Source organism: Eumetopias jubatus, unplaced genomic scaffold (genome assembly GCF_037043125.1).
Source record: "Eumetopias jubatus isolate StellerSeaLion01/CBP00866 unplaced genomic scaffold, mEumJub1_p1.0 scaffold_15, whole genome shotgun sequence".
NCBI lineage: Eukaryota > Metazoa > Chordata > Mammalia > Carnivora > Otariidae > Eumetopias > Eumetopias jubatus.
Window position 1 is genome coordinate 46895326 of NW_028274821.1, and position 25708 is coordinate 46921033.

The 25708-nt window shown below is 46.3% G+C and overlaps 4 protein-coding genes across 4 annotated transcripts; all 4 read left to right on the forward strand.

The window, feature by feature from the left end:
• Window positions 1–2517: 2517 nt before the first annotated feature.
• Window positions 2518–3081, forward strand: LOC114203996 (interferon alpha-1/2-like). The gene has a single exon (XM_088018785.1). The coding sequence runs from the start codon at window positions 2518–2520 to the stop codon at window positions 3079–3081; it is 564 nt and encodes a 187-aa protein (XP_087874911.1).
• Window positions 3082–8258: 5177 nt separating this feature from the next.
• On the forward strand, window positions 8259–8822 carry LOC148162392 (interferon alpha-1/2-like). The gene has a single exon (XM_088018784.1). The coding sequence runs from the start codon at window positions 8259–8261 to the stop codon at window positions 8820–8822; it is 564 nt and encodes a 187-aa protein (XP_087874910.1).
• Window positions 8823–15508: 6686 nt separating this feature from the next.
• On the forward strand, window positions 15509–16072 carry LOC148162393 (interferon alpha-1/2-like). The gene has a single exon (XM_088019061.1). The coding sequence runs from the start codon at window positions 15509–15511 to the stop codon at window positions 16070–16072; it is 564 nt and encodes a 187-aa protein (XP_087875187.1).
• Window positions 16073–21455: 5383 nt separating this feature from the next.
• LOC148162394 (interferon alpha-1/2-like) lies at window positions 21456–22019 on the forward strand. Its single transcript, XM_088019065.1, has one exon. It carries the CDS (start codon window positions 21456–21458, stop codon window positions 22017–22019), a length of 564 nt encoding a protein of 187 aa, XP_087875191.1.
• The last annotated feature ends 3689 nt before the right edge of the window (window positions 22020–25708 follow it).

The window sequence follows — 25708 nt, forward strand, 5'->3', positions numbered from 1 at the left end:
TGAGCATATGTGGATTGAATGACAGAAAAATCCGGTGGCTGGTCTTGGAAAGCTGAGGGCCGCCCGGGACCCAGGACTTGGTCTTGTGTGAGCCTGGCCGAGGCAGCCACTGCCTTGACGTGGGGTAATTCCGTACAGCCTTCATTCTCCCCCTCTGCCAGAGCTGCTGGTCCCCAGTGTTGCTGCGTTGAATTTTGCTGACGTACACTTTGCCATTTTTCTGAGCAGAGGCCAGTCTTTCACTTTTGTGACATTCAGATGGAACATTTGTGTCCCACCCCCGTCCGCCGCATACACCACTGTCATGTTTTGCTTTCTAGGAAAGTTGAAATGAGAAACAGAAAACTAATGTCTTGAAAATGACAGAGAAACCCAGGGCAGCCCCTTGATCTTTCTTTTCCTTCCCTTTCTATGATCCTCACGATGATGCAGAACATGATGCGGGAGCAGCAAGTCGGAGTGTGTCCAGGAACGCACTGTGGTAAAATGAAGATATTCAAATTCTTTTTGTTGTTGTTACCTTCAACTGAAAATGCAATATCGTGAATCAGGAAAGGCAAGAAGGCTGTTTCTCCCTGACATCATAGCCTGGGCCTCACCCCCTCTGCATTCTGAGCACCAGAAACGACCAGACAAAGATGCCTAATAGAAAGACGCAGACTGAATGAACTACTGAAAGTTATTACTTTCTGTGCTGAAGGTTTCCCCTGAGAGACACAAACCATGAATCCCCCGTGCCCAGTTCAGAAATTTTGAGCCAAAGAGGTGTACCATAGTTTAAGTAAAATTAGAACACTAGGGGAGCCTGAGTGGCTCAGTCCGTTGAGGATCTGATTCTGACTCTCACCTCAGGTCTTGATCTCACACTGTGAGTTCAGGCCCCACGATGGGCTCCACCATATGGGCGGAGCCTACTTAAAAAAATTTCAAAATTGAAAAATAAGAATTGCAGTGGCAAAATAAATGTATTCCCTTACTCCAGGTAAAATGATTACAGTGGGGTCTTTCCTCTCCTTGGAGAAAACAAAAGCTCACCCTTAGCATCTGAGGGCTGTTGACATTTTGACACCCGGTCAGGAGAGGAGGAGGTCAGCACCGAGAGATAAGGTCCCCAGCACAAACACTCCAGGGGCAAGGGCAAGGATCTAGGGCCAGTCATTGGTTTGCTGACAAGGAAACGGGCCCCTGCACAGCAGGGGTGTCTAGAGTCCTCAGGACATGCTCAGCCTGCCCTCAGGGAGTGAGTCCAGGAGAGCTTGGGTGGAAGCCACTCAGTCACTCCAGAGGACAAATGTTAGTAGAGGTGAGAACTACCTTGTCAGGGAGGTGTGGCTGGGAAAATCCATTTATCTGCAATTAGAACCTTCACACCTCCGCATCCAGACAAGAACCAGGCTTCCTGCTGGGGGACACTGGCACAGCCTTGGAGCGGTCTAACAAAACCTTAGTATTTACTGTTTCGCATTGGATTTTCCTGGCTATACGCAAGAAACGATGACATAGAATACTTGGACGATACCCAAACGGTCTGCAAGATCAGTGCGACAAACCTAGGAATCAGAGGAATAACTTAGGACTGAAGGAGTCTGTCGCCATCATTTCCTAGACCTCAAAGTGTGACGTGGAGAGGCGATCTGTGCTTACTTGCGAGCTGCCATCGGATGTCGTGTGGATGTTGCTTGTCTGAGCCTTGATGTGACGCAGGCTTTGACAATAAAATGGAACTGCATTATATTTTAGGATTTAGTTGTACAACACTTATTCAACACATCAGTAATTACCTAATGCTACACAGAAAACATATTTTGACAATGCCTTCAAGAGTATCTAGTAGCAAGTGAAGATACAAATGATTTTGTCATATGAGGCAACATTAAAATTCAGTACACTAAAAACAGATGTTAATAATAATTTAACCTTTCACTTGCTTTAGCAATTTGGAAGGAGTTTACCTGTTTAAGTACACGAAAATCTTTATGTCTTTTCAGAAACTATTAATTTGCATATGTACTTTATGTATTACAATTTATTTCTGTAAGTAAATTACACTCACTCGTCAAATTTAATTCTGTACTTAAGCATCAATAATGTTAAAATTTAACTTATAGCTTAACATTTTTAGTCATTCTTAACCCTGACATGGATTAACTTTATACTTTCTTTTTTACCTATAAAGCACACATATGAATACAATCTGTAACTAGATATACTGTGCATCCACGCTATTAAGTTTTCATGGAATGTCCAATTAAACACATCAATGAAGACTCTGGAGGCAAGAGATAATATTGGAAAAACTAAAAAATGGTTGGGAATCCGATGCTGTAAATCCAAAGAGAAAGTGCAGAAAGGAAAGCAAAAAGAGAAATAGAAAGTAAGGGAAACGTTCAGAAATTGAAAACTCCTCTTTCGCCTACTTAAGACAAACACACAAGGGAAGTTGGTCAGAGAACCCAGAGCCACGGTTCCCAGACTTGCCCACCCCAGCCTGGCCAGCAGCTTCTTGCAGGTTCCCCAATGGCCCTGCTCTTTTCCTTCTTGGTGGCCCTGGGGGTGCTCAGCTGCCACTCCCTCTGCTCTCTGGGATGTGACCTGCCTCCGAACCATGGCCTGTTCGCCTGGAGGGCCTTGACGCTCCTGGGACAAATGAGGAGAACGTCTGCTAGCTCTTGTGACAAGTACGCAAGTGCCTTTGCCTTCCCCCAGGAGGTGCTTGATGGCAAGCAGTTGCAGAAGACTCAAGCCCTCTCTGTCGTCCATGGGATGAACCAGAGGATCTTCCACCTCTTCTGCACAGGGGTCTCATCTGCTGCTTGGAACGAGACCCTCCTAGAGGAGTTCTGCTCGGGACTTTCTGAGCAGCTGACTCACCTGGAAGCCTGTCCCATGCAGGAGGCGGGGGTGGCAGAGACTCCCCCCAGGAAAGTGGACTCCATTCTGAGGAACTACTTCCAGAGAATCTCCCTCTATCTGCAAGAGAAACAATACAGCCCTTGTGCCTGGGAGATTGTCAGAGCAGAAATCACGAGCTCCTTGTTTGCATCAACGATCATGCAAGAAAGGTTAAGGAGCAAGAAATGAGACCCAGGTCACCATGGAAATGATTCCGTCTGGCTGATAATAGCACGTCCTCTGGAGTTCTGCCATGTCAAACTGTCACTTTTGCTGTCTTGGTGACATGAATGGAATCAATTTGTCACATTATCTCAGGAGTATTGAGCAACATCAAGTCAACTCTACAAACATCTCTCGTTTCCGATGACCATGGTGATCTACCTGTGGAACTATATATGAATTTCACTATTTATAAGATTTAAATTATTTTTTATTGTATAATATTAGGTGTACATTCCCTTTGTGGTGAAGAGAAGTATATGTGCTTTACATTTATTAAGCTTTTTATTTTTATGTTCATTAAATGTTTCTATAGAACAATTGTTGAATTTGTTTCTTATTGAAAGAGGAAACAAGTCTAATTTCAACCTGATGAAAGAATGCATTGTGGAAATCAGTGACACATTATTTCGTGATTCACATTTGAAGTAATACCTCAGACTTCGTTGAAGCCAGTTTGTATGTTGTCATCAGGATAAAGGCGGGCATAACAAATCAATGCCCTGTCTGTACTGATAATCATAGGGAAGTAATATCAGTTAAGTTAAAGGGTAGAATGAGAAGAAGGGAAAGTATGAATACTAGAACCAGACGAGGAAACACACATGTCACGACATAGAATCAGAAGTACTAGATACCTTCCACATTAGACTGGTTGACATCCAAGTGTGAACATTCTTTATCAAATGGATCCTTGAGTCTGCCATTTACAAGCCATTCCATTCACTTAAAGCCCAGGCAAGGAAGTGGAAGAGATGTTGAATGAGAAAAGGACTTAAAAGCGATGCCTCAAGGTCGAGTGGTTAAGAGAGAAAGAATCACACTGCAAATAAAGGAGGAATGGCTCTAAGGCGGTAGGGTAAGAGCGAATATTGGTTAAGAGTATATTTCAAAGCAGAAAAAGGCTTCAAGGAATTGCATCAGAGCAAAAGGTGCATGGAAAGTGCCCTCAGGCAGGAGGTAGAGGGGTGTGACCCAGGTGCAGGCTGGTTTAACTGAATTTATCACCAAAAACCATACTGGAGGAGGAGGAAGGGTGAGGAACAGAAAGGAAGCTAGTGAGTACAGAGAGGAAATCGTTTTGAGAGATTTACCTTTTTTGGGCCAATTAAACTTTGATGAAAAATTGAAAAAATAATGGATATGAATGATGTATTCTACTCTCCTCTAATTTATGAAAAGCAAATATAAAAAAGCAAACAAAAATTAAAGACAGGGAAGTGTACAGGAACATTCTGCAAATGAAAACGACCGTGTTGTATTTAAGAGTCATGAGTAGAAAGAATGGGAGAGGACCTGAGGGCCACGGTGCCCCCCACTGGTCCCCCAGGCCACCACAAGCCCTCAGGTGCAGTACCCAGCCCCTCCGCGGGGCTCCTGCCGGTTCCCTGTGGCGGCCTCTCAGCTCTGGGCTGTGACCTGCCTCCAGGCCCTGGGCGGCTACACAGGGGGACTTGTTGCTTCTGACACAGAGGAGGAGGGTCTGTCCCTTCCCCTGACTGAGGGACATCTCCTCTGGGACATGGCGGGTGGCCCCCCAGGTCCAGGAGGCCTGGGCCATCTCTGTCCTGCATGGGATGCTCCAGTAGACCTTGACGCTCTGAGTCAAAATCAGGAGAAGTAGACCCGTCTCTTCATATTCAAATGAAGAAATAAGGAAAGGGAAATTAAAAAAAAAACAAAACAAAACTAGAAAGCAGGAAAGGAACCTGAAAATGATATTCTTGACGTACAACTTTAAGTCACATGCCCATGTGTTCCATCTTTCTAAGGACTCTTCTTTCTGCTTCAGTCATAGAACGCATTGAGTTAAATTACTCAAAATTGTGGTTAGAATGTGTCTGTGAACATGAGAATCTCTAACGGCATCCTTCTGTAGGTGAGAGCTATACTGAACTTGTTCACAGATTCATGTATTGCAGGATCCTTAGTTTCCTGTCCAACGCTGAACCACTTGGAACTTTTTCCTGACGTCACAGCAGGAGCAACATCAACAAGAACGACAACAACAGAAACAACCACACAATGCAAGACAATTGAAACAACAACTCTTCTTAGATCCACTTACAGCTGAGGTCCCAGGGCCAGCCCCAGCGAGGGTAACTAGAGCAAAAGCAGCATGAAGAAAATCACACCTTACCAGGAGCACGTATTGGGAGGAACACGAGCTGTAACTGAAGCATTGCTTGAGGCTCTGTGTGCTTCCACTCGAGACTTACCAACTCCAGGGATCCGTACTTACTGGAGCCCACAGGTTTGTGAGTTTTACCTTCAGAATCCCCACTAGGCTCTCCCCGGCAAGGTCAGGGGAAAATCAGCTGGCTTTTCCAGCAGAGGGAGGGGGACAGGAATCTTTCTCAAAGAGTCTGAGGCCACCTCTTCGGAGAAGTAGAGGAAAAGGGATTCTGTCACCAGGAGCTTGAAGGAGGGATGTCAAGAAGAGGGGAAAGCTGACTTCCCACTGGTAGATGCATGTGTGAATCAGGTATCTCCGACAAGTCACATCCTGGAGACACTCAATCCCCATTGTGTCTTGCATATTCAGAAATTGAGGCACGGTACTGAAAGCCCTTCTGTCTCAATTGAGTGTGGAATGAGAAAATGCCCTAAAGCTTCAGAGCACCTTTAACTTTTAAGACTGAGAAAGAGAAGGGGAGCCTGCAAAGGGCACAGAGAGGGGGCAGCCAGTGCAGGTGGGACACAACCAGGGAAGAATGATCTCCAGAAAGTTTGCAAGAAGAGAAGTTTCAGAATTTCCCAAGATGAACCTGAGGTAGTAAGTTATCACATGGGCTAGAGGACTACCCACCGCTTCTAGATTCTGCTTTCGATCTAGTTGTTTGATCCTGAGAAACTCACTTGAGATCTCTGAAGTTCCGTTTTCCCAAACGTACCGTGGGGTGGGAATATTCCTAGAGTTGTTGTAATAACGGACTAGCACCTTAAAATGTATCTAGTATCTTCCACTCAGTGAGAGTTTAACAGATGATGACTAGGATTATTTTCATAGACGTCTCTAAGCGAAAGGTGATCTTCTCCTAGCCTTTTCTCTGTAACTGACTGCAAACTGCTGATTCTCTAAAATACCCAATTGGGAGAGGTGGCCAATGAATGGAATGGAATTATAGACACAATGAGATCCTATGTATCCATATACACAGTGCGGACGTACACATAGTCTAGACATTCTGGTAGAGCACATTTCTGCTTCCTCCCTGCTTCCCCAGACCCCGTCCTTTCACTCCCAAATCACAGGGTTTCCCTCCTCCCCTAATCGCAGTGTCTCCCTCTCCCCCACGGTAGAAACCCCCCAGTGAGCTCTGCCCTCCTCCCTCCCTCCTGAGCAGCCTCTCCTGCCCATTCACAGAGTTGCTTCCTTCTCCTTTGTGGTTTCCGTCTGGCCATTTCACTTCCTATTACAAGGCCACCAAGGAAGAGCAAAAGTTGTTTGAAATATCTAGGTTTTTGAAACTCTCTTCCTTTTTCCTGCCGACTATTTCTGGACCTGAGGGAATGTCCCTGCTGCAGTGATGTAACAGTGGCTATAGCAAAGGGGACACAGGAGCGGAAGGTTGCTGTGCCGTGGCCGGTCACAGTCTTTCCGGGGGGCTGCCAGCGAGTGGGAAAGGTGAGCTAGACAGTGACCAAGGCTGGAGACTGGCCTTGTCTTGTATATAGAAGTCCGTCCCTGGTGGGTGTGTTTCCTCCAGGGCAAAAAAAAGGCTCTTTCCTGGAATGAACTGACTCCTTTAGTGTCATCAGACAATTTCCCTGGGTTTTTAGGAACTTTTACAAATATATCTTTTTTTTTTTTGTAAAAAAGAGCAGTTATATTCACAGCCAAAGTGAGGAGAAGGTCCTGAGTTTTTCCCATCCTCCCTGCTTCTTTAGCTCCACAGTCTCTCCCATCAGCAGCAGCCCCGCACCAGGCAGAACAGTTGCTACAGTTGCTTCCAACAATGTAGCAAGTAGTTCTTAGGGTTGGGAACAAGTCTTCAATATTCCAAGGTGTGTGGTACAGCAAAGCTCAACCTTGGAGCGAGCGGTCTAACAAAACCTTATCCTCAGTATTTATTGTCTGGCATTGGGTTTTCTTCTGTATGGCACAAGGAAGCACGGACATGGAATTTGAGGAAGATACAGGAAATGTCTGCAAGATAGTGCCCCACCTAGGAATAACAGGAATAATCTGGGATTGGAGGACCTTTTCTCCATCGTTTCCTGGATATCAATGTCTTACCTGGAGAGGTGATCTTTGCTTCCTTGTGAACTGCCATCGGCTACCTGGTGGACGTTGCGGGTGTTTGAACCTTGTTGTGATGCCGGCTTTGGAAATAAATACAAATAGCTTATACTTTATAATGTCATTCTGCAATACTTATTCAACACATCAGTAATTCTATCTAGTGCTAAATAGAAAAAATATTTGAGAATAACTTGATGAGTATGAAGCAGCAAGTGCATTTAAAAATTATTTTCTCATTGAGGCCACCTAAATACAGTACACTAAAAACAAATGTTCAATAAATACTTTGATTTTTCATTGGTTGTTAGCAAATTGGAAGGACTTCTAAATATTTAAGTACATTGATATCATTATTATGTGTTTGTAGAAATCCTTAATTTGCATTATACTTTTATATTTCCATTGAAATAAGTAAAAAATTGGAAGCCGCTAATCAAAGTTAGTTATCCAGTGAAGAATCAAAAGGTATTAAATTGAGCTCTCAGTTTGAAACTTTTAGTCATTCTCCACCCTGAATTAAATAAACACAGTAAAATGGACACTTTCTTTTTTATCTATAAAGAAGGGGTATACATACGTAAGGATATAGACTGCATATCTGTGCTGGTGAGTTTTCTTGAAAGGTTCAATTACATGAAAATTCAAAAGACTGTAAAGGGAGGGGGCGATAAGAAAAAGAAACGGTTGAGAAACCCCTGCTACAAACCCAAGTAGAAAGTGCATCATGGAAAGTAAAAAGAGAAGTAGAAAGTAAGGGAAACGTTCAGAAATTGAAAACTCCTCTGTCCCCTACTTAAGCCACACACACAAGGGAAGATGGTCAGAGAACCCAGAGCCACGGTTCCCAGACTTGCCCACCCCAGCCAGGCCAGCCAAGCAGCGTCTCGCAGGTTCCCCAATGGCCCTGCCCTTTCCCTTCTTGGTGGCCCTGGGGGTGCTCAGCTGCCACTCCCTCTGCTCTCTGGGATGTGACCTGCCTCCGAACCATGGCCTGTTCGCCTGGAGGGCCTTGACGCTCCTGGGACAAATGAGGAGAATGTCTGCTAGCTCTTGTGACAAGTACGCAAGGGCCTTTGCCTTCCCGCAGGAGGTGCTTGATGGCAAGCAGTTGCAGAAGGCTCAAGCCCTCTCTGTCGTCCATGGGATGAACCAGAGGATCTTCCACCTCTTCTGCACAGGGGCCTCATCTGCTGCTTGGAACGAGACCCTCCTAGAGGAGTTCTGCTCGGGACTTTCTGAGCAGCTGACTCACCTGGAAGCCTGTGCCATGCAGGAGGCGGGGGTGGCAGAGACTCCCCTCAGGAAGGTGGACTCCATCCTGAGGAACTACTTCCAGAGGATCTCCCTCTATCTGCAAGAGAAGCAATACAGCCCTTGTGCCTGGGAGATTGTCAGAGCAGAAATCACGAGCTCCTTGTTTGCATCAACGATCTTGCAAGAAAGGTTAAGGAGCAAGAAATGAGACCCGGGTCGCCATGGAAATGATTCCCTCTGACGAATAATATCACACTTTCCCTGGTTCTTCCGTGTCAAAGACTGTCATTTCTGCTGTTATGGTGACATCAACAGATACCATTTGTTAAAGGTTTTCAGAAGTATTAAGCGACATGTCAACTCTACAAGCTGTAGTGGCTTACAGCTGACCATGCTCATATCTATTTATCTATTTAAATATTTATTTATGTAAATATTTATAAGATTTCTATTCATATATTAGTATGTGCAGCTGTAGGTGTCAGCAATAGAATAAAATGTATTCTTATATTTAATCAGTTTATCTCTCTTTTTTTTAATTGAACTTTCACTATGGGAAGCGTTCAAAGAGTAACACCACGGCTAATTGCAGCTTGGCTGAAAAATGGTCGGCAGATCGGCTCCTGGGCGGCTCAGTTGGTTGAGCGACTGCCTTTGGCTCAGGTCATGACCCGGGAGTCCCAGGATCGAGTGCCGAGTCAGGATCCCTGTCCTGCGGGGAGTCTGCTACTCCCTCTAACCCACCCTTGTCTCATGCTCTCTCTCTCAAGTAAATAAATAAAATGTCTAAAAAGAAAATAGTCAGCAGAATGCCTTTATCCATCAGATCACGAACATCTGCAGCAACCACTGACTTCCTCTAAGACAAGTTGTACGTTGCCCTTAGGCTATAGGACATGACAAAGAAAGGTCCTGTTGTCTACATCTTGGTTGTTGTTGGGACTGGAATCTGAGAACAATGCTCAGACTTAGTGTTATAACGAAGAAGGGAAGGAAGTGAATTCTCTCACCTGATGCTGGAATGGAGAAGGTCAGGAAGTACCCATAAAAGCTGGGGAACCTTCGACAGGGGACTGGTAGACATGCAGGCACAAATGTCCAGTGTCAGGGGAGAGGTGATCTTGCGTTTGACAAGAAATGCCATGGCTGAGGTCCATATCTAGCAGGGAAGGCCAGCAACAGAGGTGTTCATGCGGGCAGACCGTGTAGTGTGAGAAACACACATGAACTTGATTCTGAGGCTCTCCAACCATTAAAGGGAGGGGAGAGAAGAGCCACAAAGGAGACAGTGGACTCATGGTCGGACAGTACGTGGATAATAAGAGAGGATGCCGATGAGTATATTTAAGGACAGAGATGTGCTTCGAAGACCATCAGTGGATTCCTGGAAGATGTGGATTGAAACTGCCTGGCGTGTCAGGAAACTAGATGCCTTTGCGGACCTCATGAGAGTCGGTTGGGGGGAATCATAAGCAGAGACCACTCTGGAGCCGATGGGAGCATAAATAAGAGAAGTCAGTGCGTCTGAAGTGGCGGAGAATATAGCATGGGATCTGGGGATAATGGGGTCCGTTTTTCTGTGCCTAGTTTGCCCTTTTATGCCGTATGTTTCTTCCGGAATGATTTCATGGGTTTGATGTTTTGGCAAACCTTCTTAATGGGTTGAATACTGTATTCTTTGGAATCCTGACTTCATTACAGACAATGGTCTGTCCTGTCTTGGTTCTTACTACCTTGTATATCAGGGAGCTGCTCAGCTTCAATAATTCACTAGGCAGGAATAGATAACTCGTTAAATCCTTCATCAGATTGTCTATTACTACTGATGAAAGAATGTTTTTTTTTTTTTTTGGAATGACTGGTTTTATTAATTAGGCTCCTTAGGTCCTCATTGTGACCCTGTGACTACAGTAGCATTTTACCCCATTTCTTTTTCTCCAGTGTTTGATAGGTTTAACAAGTATAACAGAATACTGTGAAGATTAACTGAACTCATGCCCGTAAAGGCACCCAGCATGCATTCTCCATAAAGGGACGACTTAAATATGGTACATACCGTCTTGTTTTAATTCTGACGACTGCTACTTATGAGAATATTGTTTGTGCCTTTCTGCAGAATTCTCGGGAACAGTATGTCCTTTCCAAAGGTGGCAGCCTCCAAAACCGGACTTGTCTAGTGAAATCTACAGAAGGCCGACCAGTTCATTCCCCATTGCAAAGAAGGGTTTTTGTTTATATTCAGTGATGAAACGGTGGCTTGTGTGAATATGTGAGAGTTGAGAATAAGTCTCTAGGTGGAAGTGGAGAAGAACATGCTATTTCTTTAACCTTCTGGCACCCGTCCCTGCCCTCCCCCTCCGCATTCTAGGACACGTTGCCCTCCTAGCGGTTTCCTTCCTCTGTAAGGCAGAAGTCCGGACGGTACCCGTGGCACCCCTGGCACTCATCTCTTGACCTCTCAGCCTGTTCACGCAACAGCTTTCCGTTCGTTTGTGTCTCAGCTTAAAGGTTTCTCTAAAGGGCAGCACATCGCGAGTAGAACGCAAAACTAAAATGAAATCTCTAGGTTTGGCAGGAGCAACGGCAAGAGAGGCTTTGTTCTGATTTCCATCCAATGTGATGTAATAGCAGCTGTGGCGAAAAGGAAACAGAAAGCAGGATCAGGTGGAAGGGTGGGCTAATGAAGCGCCTCTCCGGGAGGACTGCCCCCTGGTGGCCACGTGCGACCAGGGCGACGACCAAGATGGAGGCCAGGCTTGGGATCTCTGCACAAATGGGACCTGTCATAAAACTGTGTCCTGACTCTGCCTATGACAAAGAGTAAGTCTTGTCCTGAAAATCCCTATAGCCACCTTCAGTTTCGATCCCAGTATTATGGATTATGAAATACTGGACAGTGTTGGAGAACCAATTGGCAGGGCCAGGGGCAAGGGCGAGGGGAGTGAGCACCACCACCAGCTTTCCGTCCGCAGCTGCTTCTGGTCAACCAGCCAGGGCATGTGGAGGAGGCAGGCCTCGGGGCCAGGAGCCCACTGATGGGCTGCGAGAGACCACCATGCAGTTTACCTGCCACAAGCAGGCAAGGTCTGGCAGCTTCAGGACAAAGGTACGTGCGCGGCCTCCCTCCACCCCTGCCTGCCGGCTGACTCGCGCGCTGCGGAGCTGAAGGTCCCCCACACATCCAGGCCGGCACAGAAACACACTAAACACAGGGAACCCTGCCCACCCATCTACCCCCAAGAAATCCGGGAGCTCAGCCATGCCTGTGCTTGAGGTCTCCTATGTTGTGATTCAAGTAGGCGCAGGATGCTCCTTTGCTCTAAAAACCACAGCTGCACGTCTGGAAACATGAAGGTGCGGGAGGTCAGCAGCAACTTGGGAACCTGGACGGAGAAGAGAAATGTGGATGTGTCCACTGGATCAGCGACCCGTCCTCAGGAGGTGCAACAGTAGGAATGGGCAGCATTGAGTCAACTGTGTCTCCATATCGTTCCCGAGACCGAGATGATTCAAGGAGACCCTGCGAGCAGGGCGTTCTCCTACGCAAGACGTGGCCCACAGCAGTGTCCCCAGCACGGGAGACACTGACACGACAGCAGCCTGCAGGGTATTGCAAGGAGGACGGTTACTCCAGGACCAGCTGCAAGTTCTCTTTCCTTGGCAGAAAAGTCTCCTGCCTTATGAGTTTTTAAAAGGGAGTCTGTCAACTCTTCTGAGAACTTCAAGACCATCAGTTCAGTTGACTCACACCACACCCCCCGTTGTCATCTACCACCAGAGCACTTTACGTTTGACGTGGAATCTGGAATCCTTGATCCTTCACCCTCCCCTCCTGACTAATTTCATGCCACAGCCTCTCCTGCTTCTTCCATCCTCTCTCCATGTCTATCCTTCACCGCTTTTAACAGGTGCTTCCAGTCAAGACAGTACCTCTCAACTGCTCATGTTCAACCTTGTGTCTTTGGTAGCTTCAGAATAATTCATCCCTCCGGGATTCTATTTCTCTCCAAACAGCTGTATAAAGAAGTGGAATCCAAATGGGGGAATTGAGAGGATTGAGTTAATGATTTCAAGGATCTCAGAAGCGTTAGCCCGCAATCAGCTTTGGGTGTTAGCGTCATAAAACATCATCATCCTTATTCTTATCCAGATGAAGAGCAGAATCGTTTAGGATCATCCAGTTCCCTTTGTCTTAATGCTGGATTTCCCAAGGCAATCTTTTCCTTGCCTGAGTGGATTGATCAACGAGGTAGAGCGCTCAGGCAGGGCGAGTATCCTCTCTCCTTCCTCAGAGGGTGAGCCACTGGGGTTCTGGTCGCCATTCTCTTGTGAGCTGGTTGGTGGGACTCTTCTCATCTCTCCTCAGAGCTGAGCATATGTGGATTGAATGACAGAAAAATCAGTTGGCTGGTCTTGGAAAGCTGAGGGCCGCCCGGGACCCAGGACTTGGTCTTGTGTGAGCCTGGCCGAGGCAGCCACTGCCTTGACGTGGGGTAATTCCGTACAGCCTTCATTCTCCCCCTCTGCCAGAGCTGCTGGTCCCCAGTGTTGCTGCGTTGAATTTTGCTGACGTACCCTTTGCCATTTTTCTCAGCAGAGGCCAGTCTTTCACTTTTGTGACATTCAGATGGAACATTTGTCTCCCACCCCCGCCCGCCCCATACACCACTGTCATGTTTTGCTTTCTAGGAAAGTTGAAATGAGAAACAGAAAACTAATGTCTTGAAAATGACAGAGAAACCCAGGGCAGCCCCTTGATCTTTCTTTTCCTTCCCTTTCTATGATCCTCACGATGATGCCGAACAGGATGCGGGAGCAGCAAGTCGGGGTGTGTCCAGGAACGCACTGTGGTAAAATGAAGATATTCAAATTCTTTTTGTTGTTGTTACCTTCAAGTGAAAATGCAATATCATGAATCAGGAAAGGCAAGAAGGCTGTTTCTCCCTGACATCATAGCCTGGGCCTCACCCCCTCTGCATTCTGAGCACCAGAAACGACCAGACAAAGATGCCTAATAGAAAGACGCAGACTGAATGAACTACTGAAAGTCATTACTTTCTGTGCTGGAAGGTTCTCCTGGGAGACACAATCCGTGAATGCCCCGTGCCCAGTCCAGACATTTTAAGCCAAAGAGGTGTACCATAGTTTAAGTAAAATTAGAACACTAGGGGAGCCTGAGTGGCTCAGTCCGTTGAGGATCTGATTCTGACTCTCACCTCAGGTCTTGATCTCACACTGTGAGTTCAAGCCCCAGGTCGGGCTCCACCCTGTGGCTGGAGCCTAGTTAAAAAAAGCTTTCAAAATTGAAAAATAAGAATTGCGGTGGCAAAATAAATGTATTCCCTTACTCCAGGTACAATGATTACAGTGGGGTCTTTCCTCTCCTTGGAGAAAACAAAAGCTCACCCTTAGCATCTGAGGGCTGTTGACATTTTGACACCCGGTCAGGAGAGGAGGAGGTGAGCACCGAGAGATAAGGTCCCCAGCACAAACACTCCAGGGGCAAGGGCAAGGATCTAGGGCCAGTCATTGGTTTGCTGACAAGGAAACGGGCCCCTGCACAGCAGGGGCGTCTAGAGTCCTCAGGACATGCTCAGCCTGCCCTCAGGGAGTGAGTCCAGGAGAGCTTGGGTGGAAGCCACTCAGTCACTCCAGAGGACAAATGTTAGTAGAGGTGAGAACTACCTTGTCAGGGAGGTGTGGCTGGGAAAATCCATTTATCTGCAATTAGAACCTTCACACCTCCGCATCCAGACAAGAACCAGGCTTCCTGCTGGGGGACACTGGCACAGCCTTGGAGCGGTCTAACAAAACCTTAGTATTTACTGTCTCGCATTGGATTTTCCTGGCTATAACGCAAGAAAGGATGACATAGAATACTTGGACGATACCCAAACGGTCTGCAAGATCAGTGCGACAAACCTAGGAATCAGAGGAATAACTTAGGACTGAAGGAGTCTGTCGCCATCATTTCCTAGATCTCAAAGTCTGACGTGGAGAGGCGATCTGTGCTTACTTGCGAGCTGCCATCGGATCTCGTGTGCATGTTGCTTGTCTGAGCCTTGATGTGACGCAGGCTTTGACAATAAAATGCAAACGGATTATATTTTACGATTTAGTTGTACAACACTTATTCAACACATCAGTAATTACCTAGTGCTACACAGAAAACATATTTTGACAATGCCTTCAAGAGTATCTAGTAGCAGGTGAAGATACAAATGATTGTGTCATATGAGGCAACATTAAAATTGAGGACACTAAGAAGAGATGTTAATAATAATTTAACCTTTCACTTGCTTTAGCAATTTGGAAGGAGTTTACCTGTTTAAGTACACCAAAATCTTTATGTCTTTTCAGAAACTGTTAATTTGCATATGTACTTTATGTATTACAATTTATTTCTGTAAGTAAATTACAGTCACTCGTCCAATTTACTTCTATACTTAAGCATCAATAATGTTAAAATTTAACTTTCAGCTTAACATTTTTAGTCATTCTTTACGCTGACGTGGATAAACTTTATACTTTCTGTTTTACCTATAAAGCACACATATGAATACACTCTGTAACGAGATATACTGTGCATCCATGCTATGAAGTTTTCATGGAATGTCCAATTAAACACATCAACGAAGACTCTAGAGGCAAGAGATAATATTGGAAAAACTAAAAAATGGTTGGGAATCCGATGCTGTAAATCCAAAGAGAAAGTGCAGAAAGGAAAGCAAAAAGAGAAGTAGAAAGTAAGGGAAACGTTCAGAAATTGAAAACTCCTCTGTCCCCTACTTAAGCCACACACACAAGGGAAGATGGTCAGAGAACCCAGAGCCACGGTTCCCAGACTTGCCCACCCCAGCCAGGCCAGCCAAGCAGCGTCTCGCAGGTTCCCCAATGGCCCTGCCCTTTCCCTTCTTGGTGGCCCTGGGGGTGCTCAGCTGCCACTCCCTCTGCTCTCTGGGATGTGACCTGCCTCCGAACCATGGCCTGTTCGCCTGGAGGGCCTTGACGCTCCTGGGACAAATGAGGAGAATGTCTGCTAGCTCTTGTGACAAGTACGCAAGGGCCTTTGCCTTCCCGCAGGAGGTGCTTGATGGCAAGCAGTTGCAGAAGGCTCAAGCCCTCTCTGTCGTCCATGGGATGAACCAGAGGATCTTCCACCTCTTCTGCACAGGGGCCTCATCTGCTGCTTGGAACGAGACCCTCCTAGAGGAGTTCTGCTCGGGACTTTCTGAGCAGCTGACTCACCTGGAAGCCTGTGCCATGCAGGAGGCGGGGGTGGCAGAGACTCCCCTCAGGAAGGTGGACTCCATCCTGAGGAACTACTTCCAGAGGATCTCCCTCTATCTGCAAGAGAAGCAATACAGCCCTTGTGCCTGGGAGATTGTCAGAGCAGAAATCACGAGCTCCTTGTTTGCATCAACGATCTTGCAAGAAAGGTTAAGGAGCAAGAAATGAGACCCGGGTCGCCATGGAAATCATTCCATCTGGCTGATAATACCACGTTCTCTGGAGTTCTGCCATGTCAAACTGTCACTTTTGCTGTCCTGGTGTCATGAATGGAATCAATTTTTCACATCATCTCAGGAGTATTAAGCAACATAAAGTCAACTCTACAAACATCTGTCGTTTTTCGATGACCATGCTGATCTACCTGTGGAACTATATATGAATTTCACTATTTATAAGATTTAAATTATTTTTTATTGTATAATACTAGGTGTATATTCCCTTTGTGGTGAAGAGAAGTATATGTGCTTTAGATTCATTAAGATTTTTATTTTTTGTTCATTAAATGTTTCTATAGAACAATTGTATTTGTTTGTTATTGAAAGAGGAAACAAGTGTAATGACAACCTGATGAAAGAATGCATTGTAGAACTCAGTGACACATTATTCGTGATTCACATTTGAAGTAATACCACAGGCTTCGTTTAAGCCAGTTTGTATGTTGTCATCAGGATAAAGGCGGACTTAACAAATCAATGCCCTGTCTGTTTTGATAATTATAGGGGAAGTAATATCAGTTAAGTTAAAGGGTAGAATGAGAAGAAGGGTAAATATGAAGTGTAGAAGAAGACGAGGAAACACAGATGTCACGACATAGAATCAGAAGCACTAGATACCTTCCACATTAGACTGGTAGACATCCAAGTGTGAACATTCTTTATCAAATGGATCCTTGAGTCTGCCATTTACAAGCCATTCCATTCACTTAAAGCCCAGGCAAGGATGTGGTCCCGATGGAAGAGATGTTGAATGAGAAAAGAACTTAAAAGCGATGCCTCAAGGTCGAGTGGTTAAGAGAGAAAAGAGCCACACTGCAAATAAAGGAGGAATGGCTCTAAGGCGGTAGGCTAAGAGCGAATATTGCTTAAGAGTCTATTTCAAAGCAGAAAAAGGCTTCAAGGAATTGCATCAGAGCAAAAGGTGCATGGAAAGTGCCCCCAGGCGGGAAGTAGAGGGGTGTGACCCAGGTGCAGGCTGGTTTAACTGGATTAATCACCAAAAACCGTACTGGAGGAGGAGGAAGGGTGAGGAACAGAAAGGAAGCTAGTGAGTACAGAGAGGAAATCGTTTTGAGAGATTTACCTTTTTTGGGCCAATTAAACTTTGATGAAGAATTGAAAAAATAATGGATATGAATGATGTATTCTAATCTCCTCTAATGTATGAAAAGCAAATATAAAAAAGCAAACAAAAATTAAAACAGGTAAGTGTACAGGAACATTCTGCAAATGAAAACGACCGTGTTGTATTTAAGAGTCATGAGTAGAAAGAATGGGAGAGGACCTGAGGGCCACGGTGCCCCCCACTGGTCCCCCAGGCCACCACAAGCCCTCAGGTGCAGTACCCAGCCCCTCCGCGGGGCTCCCCCTGTGGCAGCATCTCAGCTCTGGGCTGTGACCTGCCTCCAGGCCCTGGGCGGCTACACAGGGGGACTTGTTGCTTCTGATACAGAGGAGGAGGGTCTGTCCCTTCCCCTGACTGAGGGACATCTCCTCTGGGACATGGTGGGTGGCCCCCCAGGTCGAGAAGGCCTGGGCCATCTCTGTCCTGCATGAGATGCTCCAGCAGACCTTGACGCTCTCAGTCAAAATCAGGAGAAGGAGACCCGTCTCTTCATATACAAATGAAGAAATAAGGAAAGGGAAATTTAAAAAAAAACAAAACTAGAAAGCAGGAAAGGAACCTGAAAATGATATTCTTGACCTACAACTTTAAGTCACATGCCCATGTGTTCCATCTTTCTAAGGACTCTTCTTTCTGCTTTAGTCATAGAACGCATTGAGTTAAATTGCTCAAAATTGTGCTTAAAATGTGTCTGTGAACATGAGGATCTCTAAGGGCATCCTTATGTAGGTGAGACTATACTGAAGATGTTCACGGGTTCATGTATTGCAGGATCCTTGGTTTCCTGTCCAACGCTGAACCACTTGGAACTTTTTCCTGACGTCACAGCAGGAGCAACATCAACAACAACAGCAACAACAGAAACAACCACACAATGCAAGACAATTGAAAACAACAACTCTTCTTAGATCCACTCACAGCTGCGGTCCCAGGGCCAGCCCCAGCGCGGGTAACTAGAGCAAAAGAGCATGCAGACAATCACACCTTACCAGGAGAACGTATTGGGAGGAACACGAGCTATAACTGAAGCATTGCTTGAGGCTCTGTGTGCTTCCACTCGAGGCTTCCCAACTCCAGGGATCCGTACTTACTGCAGCCCACAGGTTTGTGAGTTTGACCTTCAGAATCCCCACCAGGCTCTCCCCGGGAAGGTCAGTGGGAAATCTGCTGGCTTTTCCAGCAGAGGGAGGGGGACAAGAATCCTTCTCAAAGAGTCTGAGGCTACCTCTTCAGAGAAGTAGAGGACAAGGGATTCTGTCACCAGGAGCTTGAAGCAGGGATGTCAAGAAAAGGGGAAAGCTGACTTCCCACTGGTAGATGCATGTGTGAATCTGGAATCTCCAACAAGTCACATCCTGGAGACACTCAATCCCCATTGTGTCTTGCATATTCAGAAATTGAGGCACGGTACTGAAAGCCCTTCTGTCTCAATTGAGCGTGGAATGAGAAAATGCCCTAAAGCTTCAGAGCACCTTTAACTTGTAAGGCTGAGAAAGAGAAGGGGAGCCTGCAAAGGGCACAGAGAGGGGGCAGCCGGTGCAGGTGGGACACAACCAGGGAAGAATGATCTCCAGAAAGTTTGCAAGAAGAGAAGTTTCAGAATTTCCCAAGATGAACCCGAGGTAGTAAGTTATCACAGGGGCTAGAGGACTACCCACCGCTTCTAGATTCTGCTTTCGATCTAGTTGTTTGATCCTGAGAAACTCACTTGAGATCTCTGAAGTTCCGTTTTCCCAAACGTACCGTGGGGTGGGAATATTCCTAGAGTTGTTGTAATAACGGACTAGCACCTTTAAATGTATCTAGTATCTTCCACTCAGTGAGAGTTTAACAGATGATGACTAGGATTATTTTCATAGACGTCTCTAAGCGAAAGGTGATCTTCTCCTAGCCTTCTCTCTGTAACTGACTGCAAACTGCTGATTCTCTAAAATACCCAATTGGGAGAGGTGGCCCATGAATGGAATGGAATTATAGACACAATGAGATCCTATGTATCCATATACACAGTGCGGACGTACACATAGTCTAGACATTCTGGTAGAGCACATTTCCGCTTCCTCCCTGCTTCCCCAGATCACATCCTTTCACTTCCAAATCACAGGGTTTCCCTCCTCCCCAAATCGCAGTGTCTCCCTCTCCCCCACGGTAGAAACCCCCCAGGGAGTTCTGCCCTCCTCCCTTCCTCCTGAGGAGCCTCTCCTGCCCATTCACACAGTTGCTTCCTTCTGCTTTGTGGTTTCCGTCTGGCCATTTCACTTCCTATTACAAGGCCACCGAGGAAGAGCAAAAGTTGTTTGAAATTTCTAGGTTTTTTGAAACTCTCTTCCTTTCTCCTGCTGACTATTTCTGGACCTGAGGGAATGTCCCTGCTGCAGTGATGTAACAGTGGCTATAGCAAAGGGGACACAGGAGCGGAAGGTTGCTGTGCCGTGGCCGGTCACAGTCTTTCCGGGGGGCTGCCAGCGAGTGGGAAAGGTGAGCTAGACAGTGACCAAGTCTGGAGACTGGCCTTGTCTTGTATGTAGAAGTCCGTCCCTGGTGGGTGTGTTTCCTCCAGGGCAAAAAAAGGCTCTTTCCTGGAATTAACTGACTCCTTTAGTGTCATCAGACAATTTCCCTGGGTTTTTAGGAACTTTTACAAAAATATCTTTTTTTTTTTTTGTAAAAAAGAGCAGTTATATTCACAGCCAAAGTGAGCAGTAGGTCCTGAGTTTTTTCCCATCCTCCCTGCTTCTTTAGCTGCACAGTCTCTCCCATCACCAGCAGCCCCGCACCAGGCAGAACAGTTGTTACAGTTGCTTCCAACAATGTAGCAAGTAGTTCTTAGGGTTGGGAACAAGTCTTCAATATTCCAAGGTGTGTGGTACAGCAAAGCTCAACCTTGGAGCGAGCGGTCTAACAAAACCTTATCCTCAGTATTTATTGTCTGGCATTGGGTTTTCTTGGGTATGGCCCAAGAAGCATGGACATGGAATTTGTGGAAGATACGGCAAATGTCTGCAAGATAGTGCCCCACCTAGGAATAACAGGAATAATCTGGGATTGGAGGACTTTCTCTCCATCGTTTCCTGGATCTCAATGTCTTACCTGGAGAGGTGATCTTTGCTTCCTTGTGAGCCGCCATCGGCTACCTGGTGGACGTTGCGGGTGTCTGAGCCTTGTTGTGATGCCGGCTTTGGAAATAAATACAAATAGATTACACTTTATGATTTCATTCTGCAATACTTATTTTTTTTTTAAAGATTTTATTTATTTATTTGAGAGAGAGAATGAGAGATAGAGAGCACGAGAGGGAAGAGGGTCAGAGGGAGAAGCAGACTCCCTGCCGAGCAGGGAGCCTGATGCAGGACTCGATCCCGGGACTCCAGGACCATGACCTGAGCCGAAGGCAGTCGCTTAACCAACTGAGCCACCCAGGTGCCCCATCATTCTGCAATACTTATTCAACACATCAGTAATTCTATCTAGTGCTACATAGAAAAAATATTTGAGAATAACTTGATGAGTATGAAGCAGCAAGTGCATTTAAAAATTATTTCCTCATTGAGGACACCTAAATACAGTACACTAAAAACAAATGTCCAATAAATACTTTAATTTTTCACTGACTGTTAGCAAATTGGAAGGATTTCTAAATATTTAAGTACATTGATATCATTAATATGTCTTTGTAGAAATTCTTAATTTGCATTATACTTTTATATTTCCATTGAAATAAGTAAAAAATTGGAAGTCGCTAATCAAAGTTAGTTATCCAGTGAAGAGTCAAAAGGTATTAAATTGAGCTTTCAGTTTGAAAGTTTTAGTCATTCTCCACCCTGAATTAAATAAACACAGTAAAATGGACACTTTCTTTTTTATCTATAAAGAAGGGGTATACATACATAAAGATATAGACTGCAGATCTGTGCTGGTGAGCTTTCTTGAAGGTTCAGTTACATGAACATTCAAAAGACTGTAAAGGGAGGGGGCGATAAGAAAAAGAAACGGTTGAGAAACCCATGCTCCAAACCCAAGTAGAAAGTGTCATGGAAAGCAAAAAGAGAAGTAGAAAGTAAGGGAAACGTTCAGAAATTGAAAACTCCTCTCTGTCCCCTACTTAAGCCACACACACAAGGGAAGATGGTCAGAGAACCCAGAGCCACGGTTCCCAGACTTGCCCACCCCAGCCAGGCCAGCCAAGCAGCGTCTCGCAGGTTCCCCAATGGCCCTGCCCTTTCCCTTCTTGGTGGCCCTGGGGGTGCTCAGCTGCCACTCCCTCTGCTCTCTGGGATGTGACCTGCCTCCGAACCATGGCCTGTTCGCCTGGAGGGCCTTGACGCTCCTGGGACAAATGAGGAGAATGTCTGCTAGCTCTTGTGACAAGTACGCAAGGGCCTTTGCCTTCCCGCAGGAGGTGCTTGATGGCAAGCAGTTGCAGAAGGCTCAAGCCCTCTCTGTCGTCCATGGGATGAACCAGAGGATCTTCCACCTCTTCTGCACAGGGGCCTCATCTGCTGCTTGGAACGAGACCCTCCTAGAGGAGTTCTGCTCGGGACTTTCTGAGCAGCTGACTCACCTGGAAGCCTGTGCCATGCAGGAGGCGGGGGTGGCAGAGACTCCCCTCAGGAAGGTGGACTCCATCCTGAGGAACTACTTCCAGAGGATCTCCCTCTATCTGCAAGAGAAGCAATACAGCCCTTGTGCCTGGGAGATTGTCAGAGCAGAAATCACGAGCTCCTTGTTTGCATCAACGATCTTGCAAGAAAGGTTAAGGAGCAAGAAATGAGACCCGGGTCGCCATGGAAATGATTCCCTCTGACGAATAATATCACACTTTCCCTGGTTCTTCCGTGTCAAAGACTGTCATTTCTGCTGTTATGGTGACATCAACAGATACCATTTGTTAAAGGTTTTCAGAAGTATTAAGCGACATGTCAACTCTACAAGCTGTAGTGGCTTACAGCTGACCATGCTCATATCTATTTATCTATTTAAATATTTATTTATGTAAATATTTATAAGATTTCTATTCATATATTAGTATGTGCAGCTGTAGGTGTCAGCAATAGAATAAAATGTATTCTTATATTTAATCAGTTTATCTCTCTTTTTTTTAATTGAACTTTCACTATGGGAAGCGTTCAAAGAGTAACACCACGGCTAATTGCAGCTTGGCTGAAAAATGGTCGGCAGATCGGCTCCTGGGCGGCTCAGTTGGTTGAGCGACTGCCTTTGGCTCAGGTCATGACCCGGGAGTCCCAGGATCGAGTGCCGAGTCAGGATCCCTGTCCTGCGGGGAGTCTGCTACTCCCTCTAACCCACCCTTGTCTCATGCTCTCTCTCTCAAGTAAATAAATAAAATGTCTAAAAAGAAAATGGTCAGCAGAATGCCTTTATCCATCAGATCACGAACATCTGCAGCAACCACTGACTTCCTCTAAGACAAGTTGTACGTTGCCCTTAGGCTATAGGACATGACAAAGAAAGGTCCTGTTGTCTACATCTTGGTTGTTGTTGGGACTGGAATCTGAGAACAATGCTCAGACTTAGTGTTATAACGAAGAAGGGAAGGAAGTGAATTCTCTCACCTGATGCTGGAATGGAGAAGGTCAGGAAGTACCCATAAAAGCTGGGGAACCTTCGACAGGGGACTGGTAGACATGCAGGCACAAATGTCCAGTGTCAGGGGAGAGGTGATCTTGCGTTTGACAAGAAATGCCATGGCTGAGGTCCATATCTAGCAGGGAAGGCCAGCAACAGAGGTGTTCATGCGGGCAGACCGTGTACTGTGAGAAACACACATGAACTTGATTCTGAGGCTCTCCAACCATTAAAGGGAGGGGAGAGAAGAGCCACAAAGGAGACAGTGGACTCATGGTCGGACAGTACGTGGATAATAAGAGAGGATGCCGATGAGTATATTTAAGGACAGAGATGTGCTTCGAAGACCATCAGTGGATTCCTGGAAGATGTGGATTGAAACTGCCTGGCGTGTCAGGAAACTAGATGCCTTTGCGGACCTCATGAGAGTCGGTTGGGGGGAATCATAAGCAGAGACCACTCTGGAGCCGATGGGAGCATAAATAAGAGAAGTCAGTGCGTCTGAAGTGGCGGAGAATATAGCATGGGATCTGGGGATAATGGGGTCCGTTTTTCTGTGCCTAGTTTGCCCTTTTATGCCGTATGTTTCTTCCGGAATGATTTCATGGGTTTGATGTTTTGGCAAACCTTCTTAATGGGTTGAATACTGTATTCTTTGGAATCCTGACTTCAGTACTGACAATGGTCTGTCCTGTCTTGGTTCTTACTACCTTGTATATCAGGGAGCTGCTCAGCTTCAATAATTCACTAGGCAGGAATAGATAACTCATTAAATCCTTCATCACATTGTCTATTACTACTGATGAAAGAATGTTTTTTTTTTTTGGAATGACTGGTTTTATTAATTAGGCTCCTTAGGTCCTCATTGTGACCCTGTGACTACAGTAGCATTTTACCCCATTTCTTTTTCTCCAGTGTTTGATAGGTTTAACAAGTATAACAGAATACTGTGAAGATTAACTGAACTCATGCCCGTAAAGGCACCCAGCATGCATTCTCCATAAAGGGACGACTTAAATATGGTACATACCGTCTTGTTTTAATTCTGACGACTGCTACTTATGAGAATATTGTTTGTGTCTTTCTGCAGAATTCTCGGGAACAGTATGTCCTTTCCAAAGGTGGCAGCCTCCTAAACCGGACTTGTCTAGTGAAATCTACAGAAGGCCGACCAATTCATTCCCCATTGCAAAGAAGGGTTTTTGTTTATATTCAGTGATGAAACGGTGGCTTGTGTGAATATGTGAGAGTTGAGAATAAGTCTCTAGGTGGAAGTGGAGAAGAACATGCTATTTCTTTAACCTTCTGGCACCCGTCCCTGCCCTCCCCCTCCGCATTCTAGGACACGTTGCCCTCCTAGCGGTTTCCTTCCTCTGTAAGGCAGAAGTCCGGACGGTACCCCTGGCACCCCTGGCACACATCTCTTGACCTCTCAGCCTGTTCACGCAACAGCTTTCCGTTCGTTTGTGTCTCAGCTTAAAGGTTTCTCTAAAGGGCAGCACATCGCGAGTAGAACGCAAAACTAAAATGAAATCTCTAGGTTTGGCAGGAGCAACGGCAAGAGAGGCTTTCTTCTGATTTCCATCCAATGTGATGTAATAGCAGCTGTGGCGAAAAGGAAACAGAAAGCAGGATCAGGTGGAAGGGTGGGCTAATGAAGCGCCTCTCCGGGAGGACTGCCCCCTGGTGGCCACGTGCGACCAGGGCGACGACCAAGATGGAGGCCAGGCTTGGGATCTCTGCACAAATGGGACCTGTCATAAAACTGTGTCCTGACTCTGCCTATGACAAAGAGTAAGTCTTGTCCTGAAAATCCCTATAGCCACCTTCAGTTTCGATCCCAGTATTATGGATTATGAAATACTGGACAGTGTTGGAGAACCAATTGGCAGGGCCAGCGGCAAGGGCGAGGGGAGTGAGCACCACCACCAGCTTTCCGTCCGCAGCTGCTTCTGGTCAACCAGCCAGGGCATGTGGAGGAGGCAGGCCTCGGGGCCAGGAGCCCACTGATGGGCTGCGAGAGACCACCATGCAGTTTACCTGCCACAAGCAGGCAAGGTCTGGCAGCTTCAGGACAAAGGTACGTGTGCGGCCTCCCTCCACCCCTGCCTGCCGGCTGACTCGCGCGCTGCGGAGCTGAAGGTCCCCCACACATCCAGGCCGGCACAGAAACACACTAAACACAGGGAACCCTGCCCACCCATCTACCCCCAAGAAATCCGGGAGCTCAGCCATGCCTGTGCTTGAGGTCTCCTATGTTGTGATTCAAGTAGGCGCAGGATGCTCCTTTGCTCTAAAAACCACAGCTGCACGTCTGGAAACATGAAGGTGCGGGAGGTCAGCAGCAACTTGGGAACCTGGACGGAGAAGAGAAATGTGGATGTGTCCACTGGATCAGCGACCCGTCCTCAGGAGGTGCAACAGTAGGAATGGGCAGCATTGAGTCAACTGTGTCTCCATATCGTTCCCGAGACCGAGATGATTCAAGGAGTCCCTGCGAGCAGGGCGTTCTCCTACGCAAGACGTGGCCCACAGCAGTGTCCCCAGCACGGGAGACACTGACACGACAGCAGCCTGCAGGGTATTGCAAGGAGGACGGTTACTCCAGGACCAGCTGCAAGTTCTCTTTCCTTGGCAGAAAAGTCTCCTGCCTTATGAGTTTTTAAAAGGGAGTCTGTCAACTCTTCTGAGAACTTCAAGACCATCAGTTCAGTTGACTCACACCACACCCCCCGTTGTCATCTACCACCAGAGCACTTTACGTTTGACGTGGAATCTGGAATCCTTGATCCTTCACCCTCCCCTCCTGACTAATTTCATGCCACAGCCTCTCCTGCTTCTTCCATCCTCTCTCCATGTCTATCCTTCACCGCT

Bases quoted from the DNA above. Each gene is read 5' to 3' on its own strand.
- LOC114203996 (XM_088018785.1), top strand. From the start codon at position 2,518: ATGGCCCTGCTCTTTTCCTTCTTGGTGGCCCTGGGGGTGCTCAGCTGC.
- LOC148162392 (XM_088018784.1), top strand. From the start codon at position 8,259: ATGGCCCTGCCCTTTCCCTTCTTGGTGGCCCTGGGGGTGCTCAGCTGC.
- LOC148162393 (XM_088019061.1), top strand. From the start codon at position 15,509: ATGGCCCTGCCCTTTCCCTTCTTGGTGGCCCTGGGGGTGCTCAGCTGC.
- LOC148162394 (XM_088019065.1), top strand. From the start codon at position 21,456: ATGGCCCTGCCCTTTCCCTTCTTGGTGGCCCTGGGGGTGCTCAGCTGC.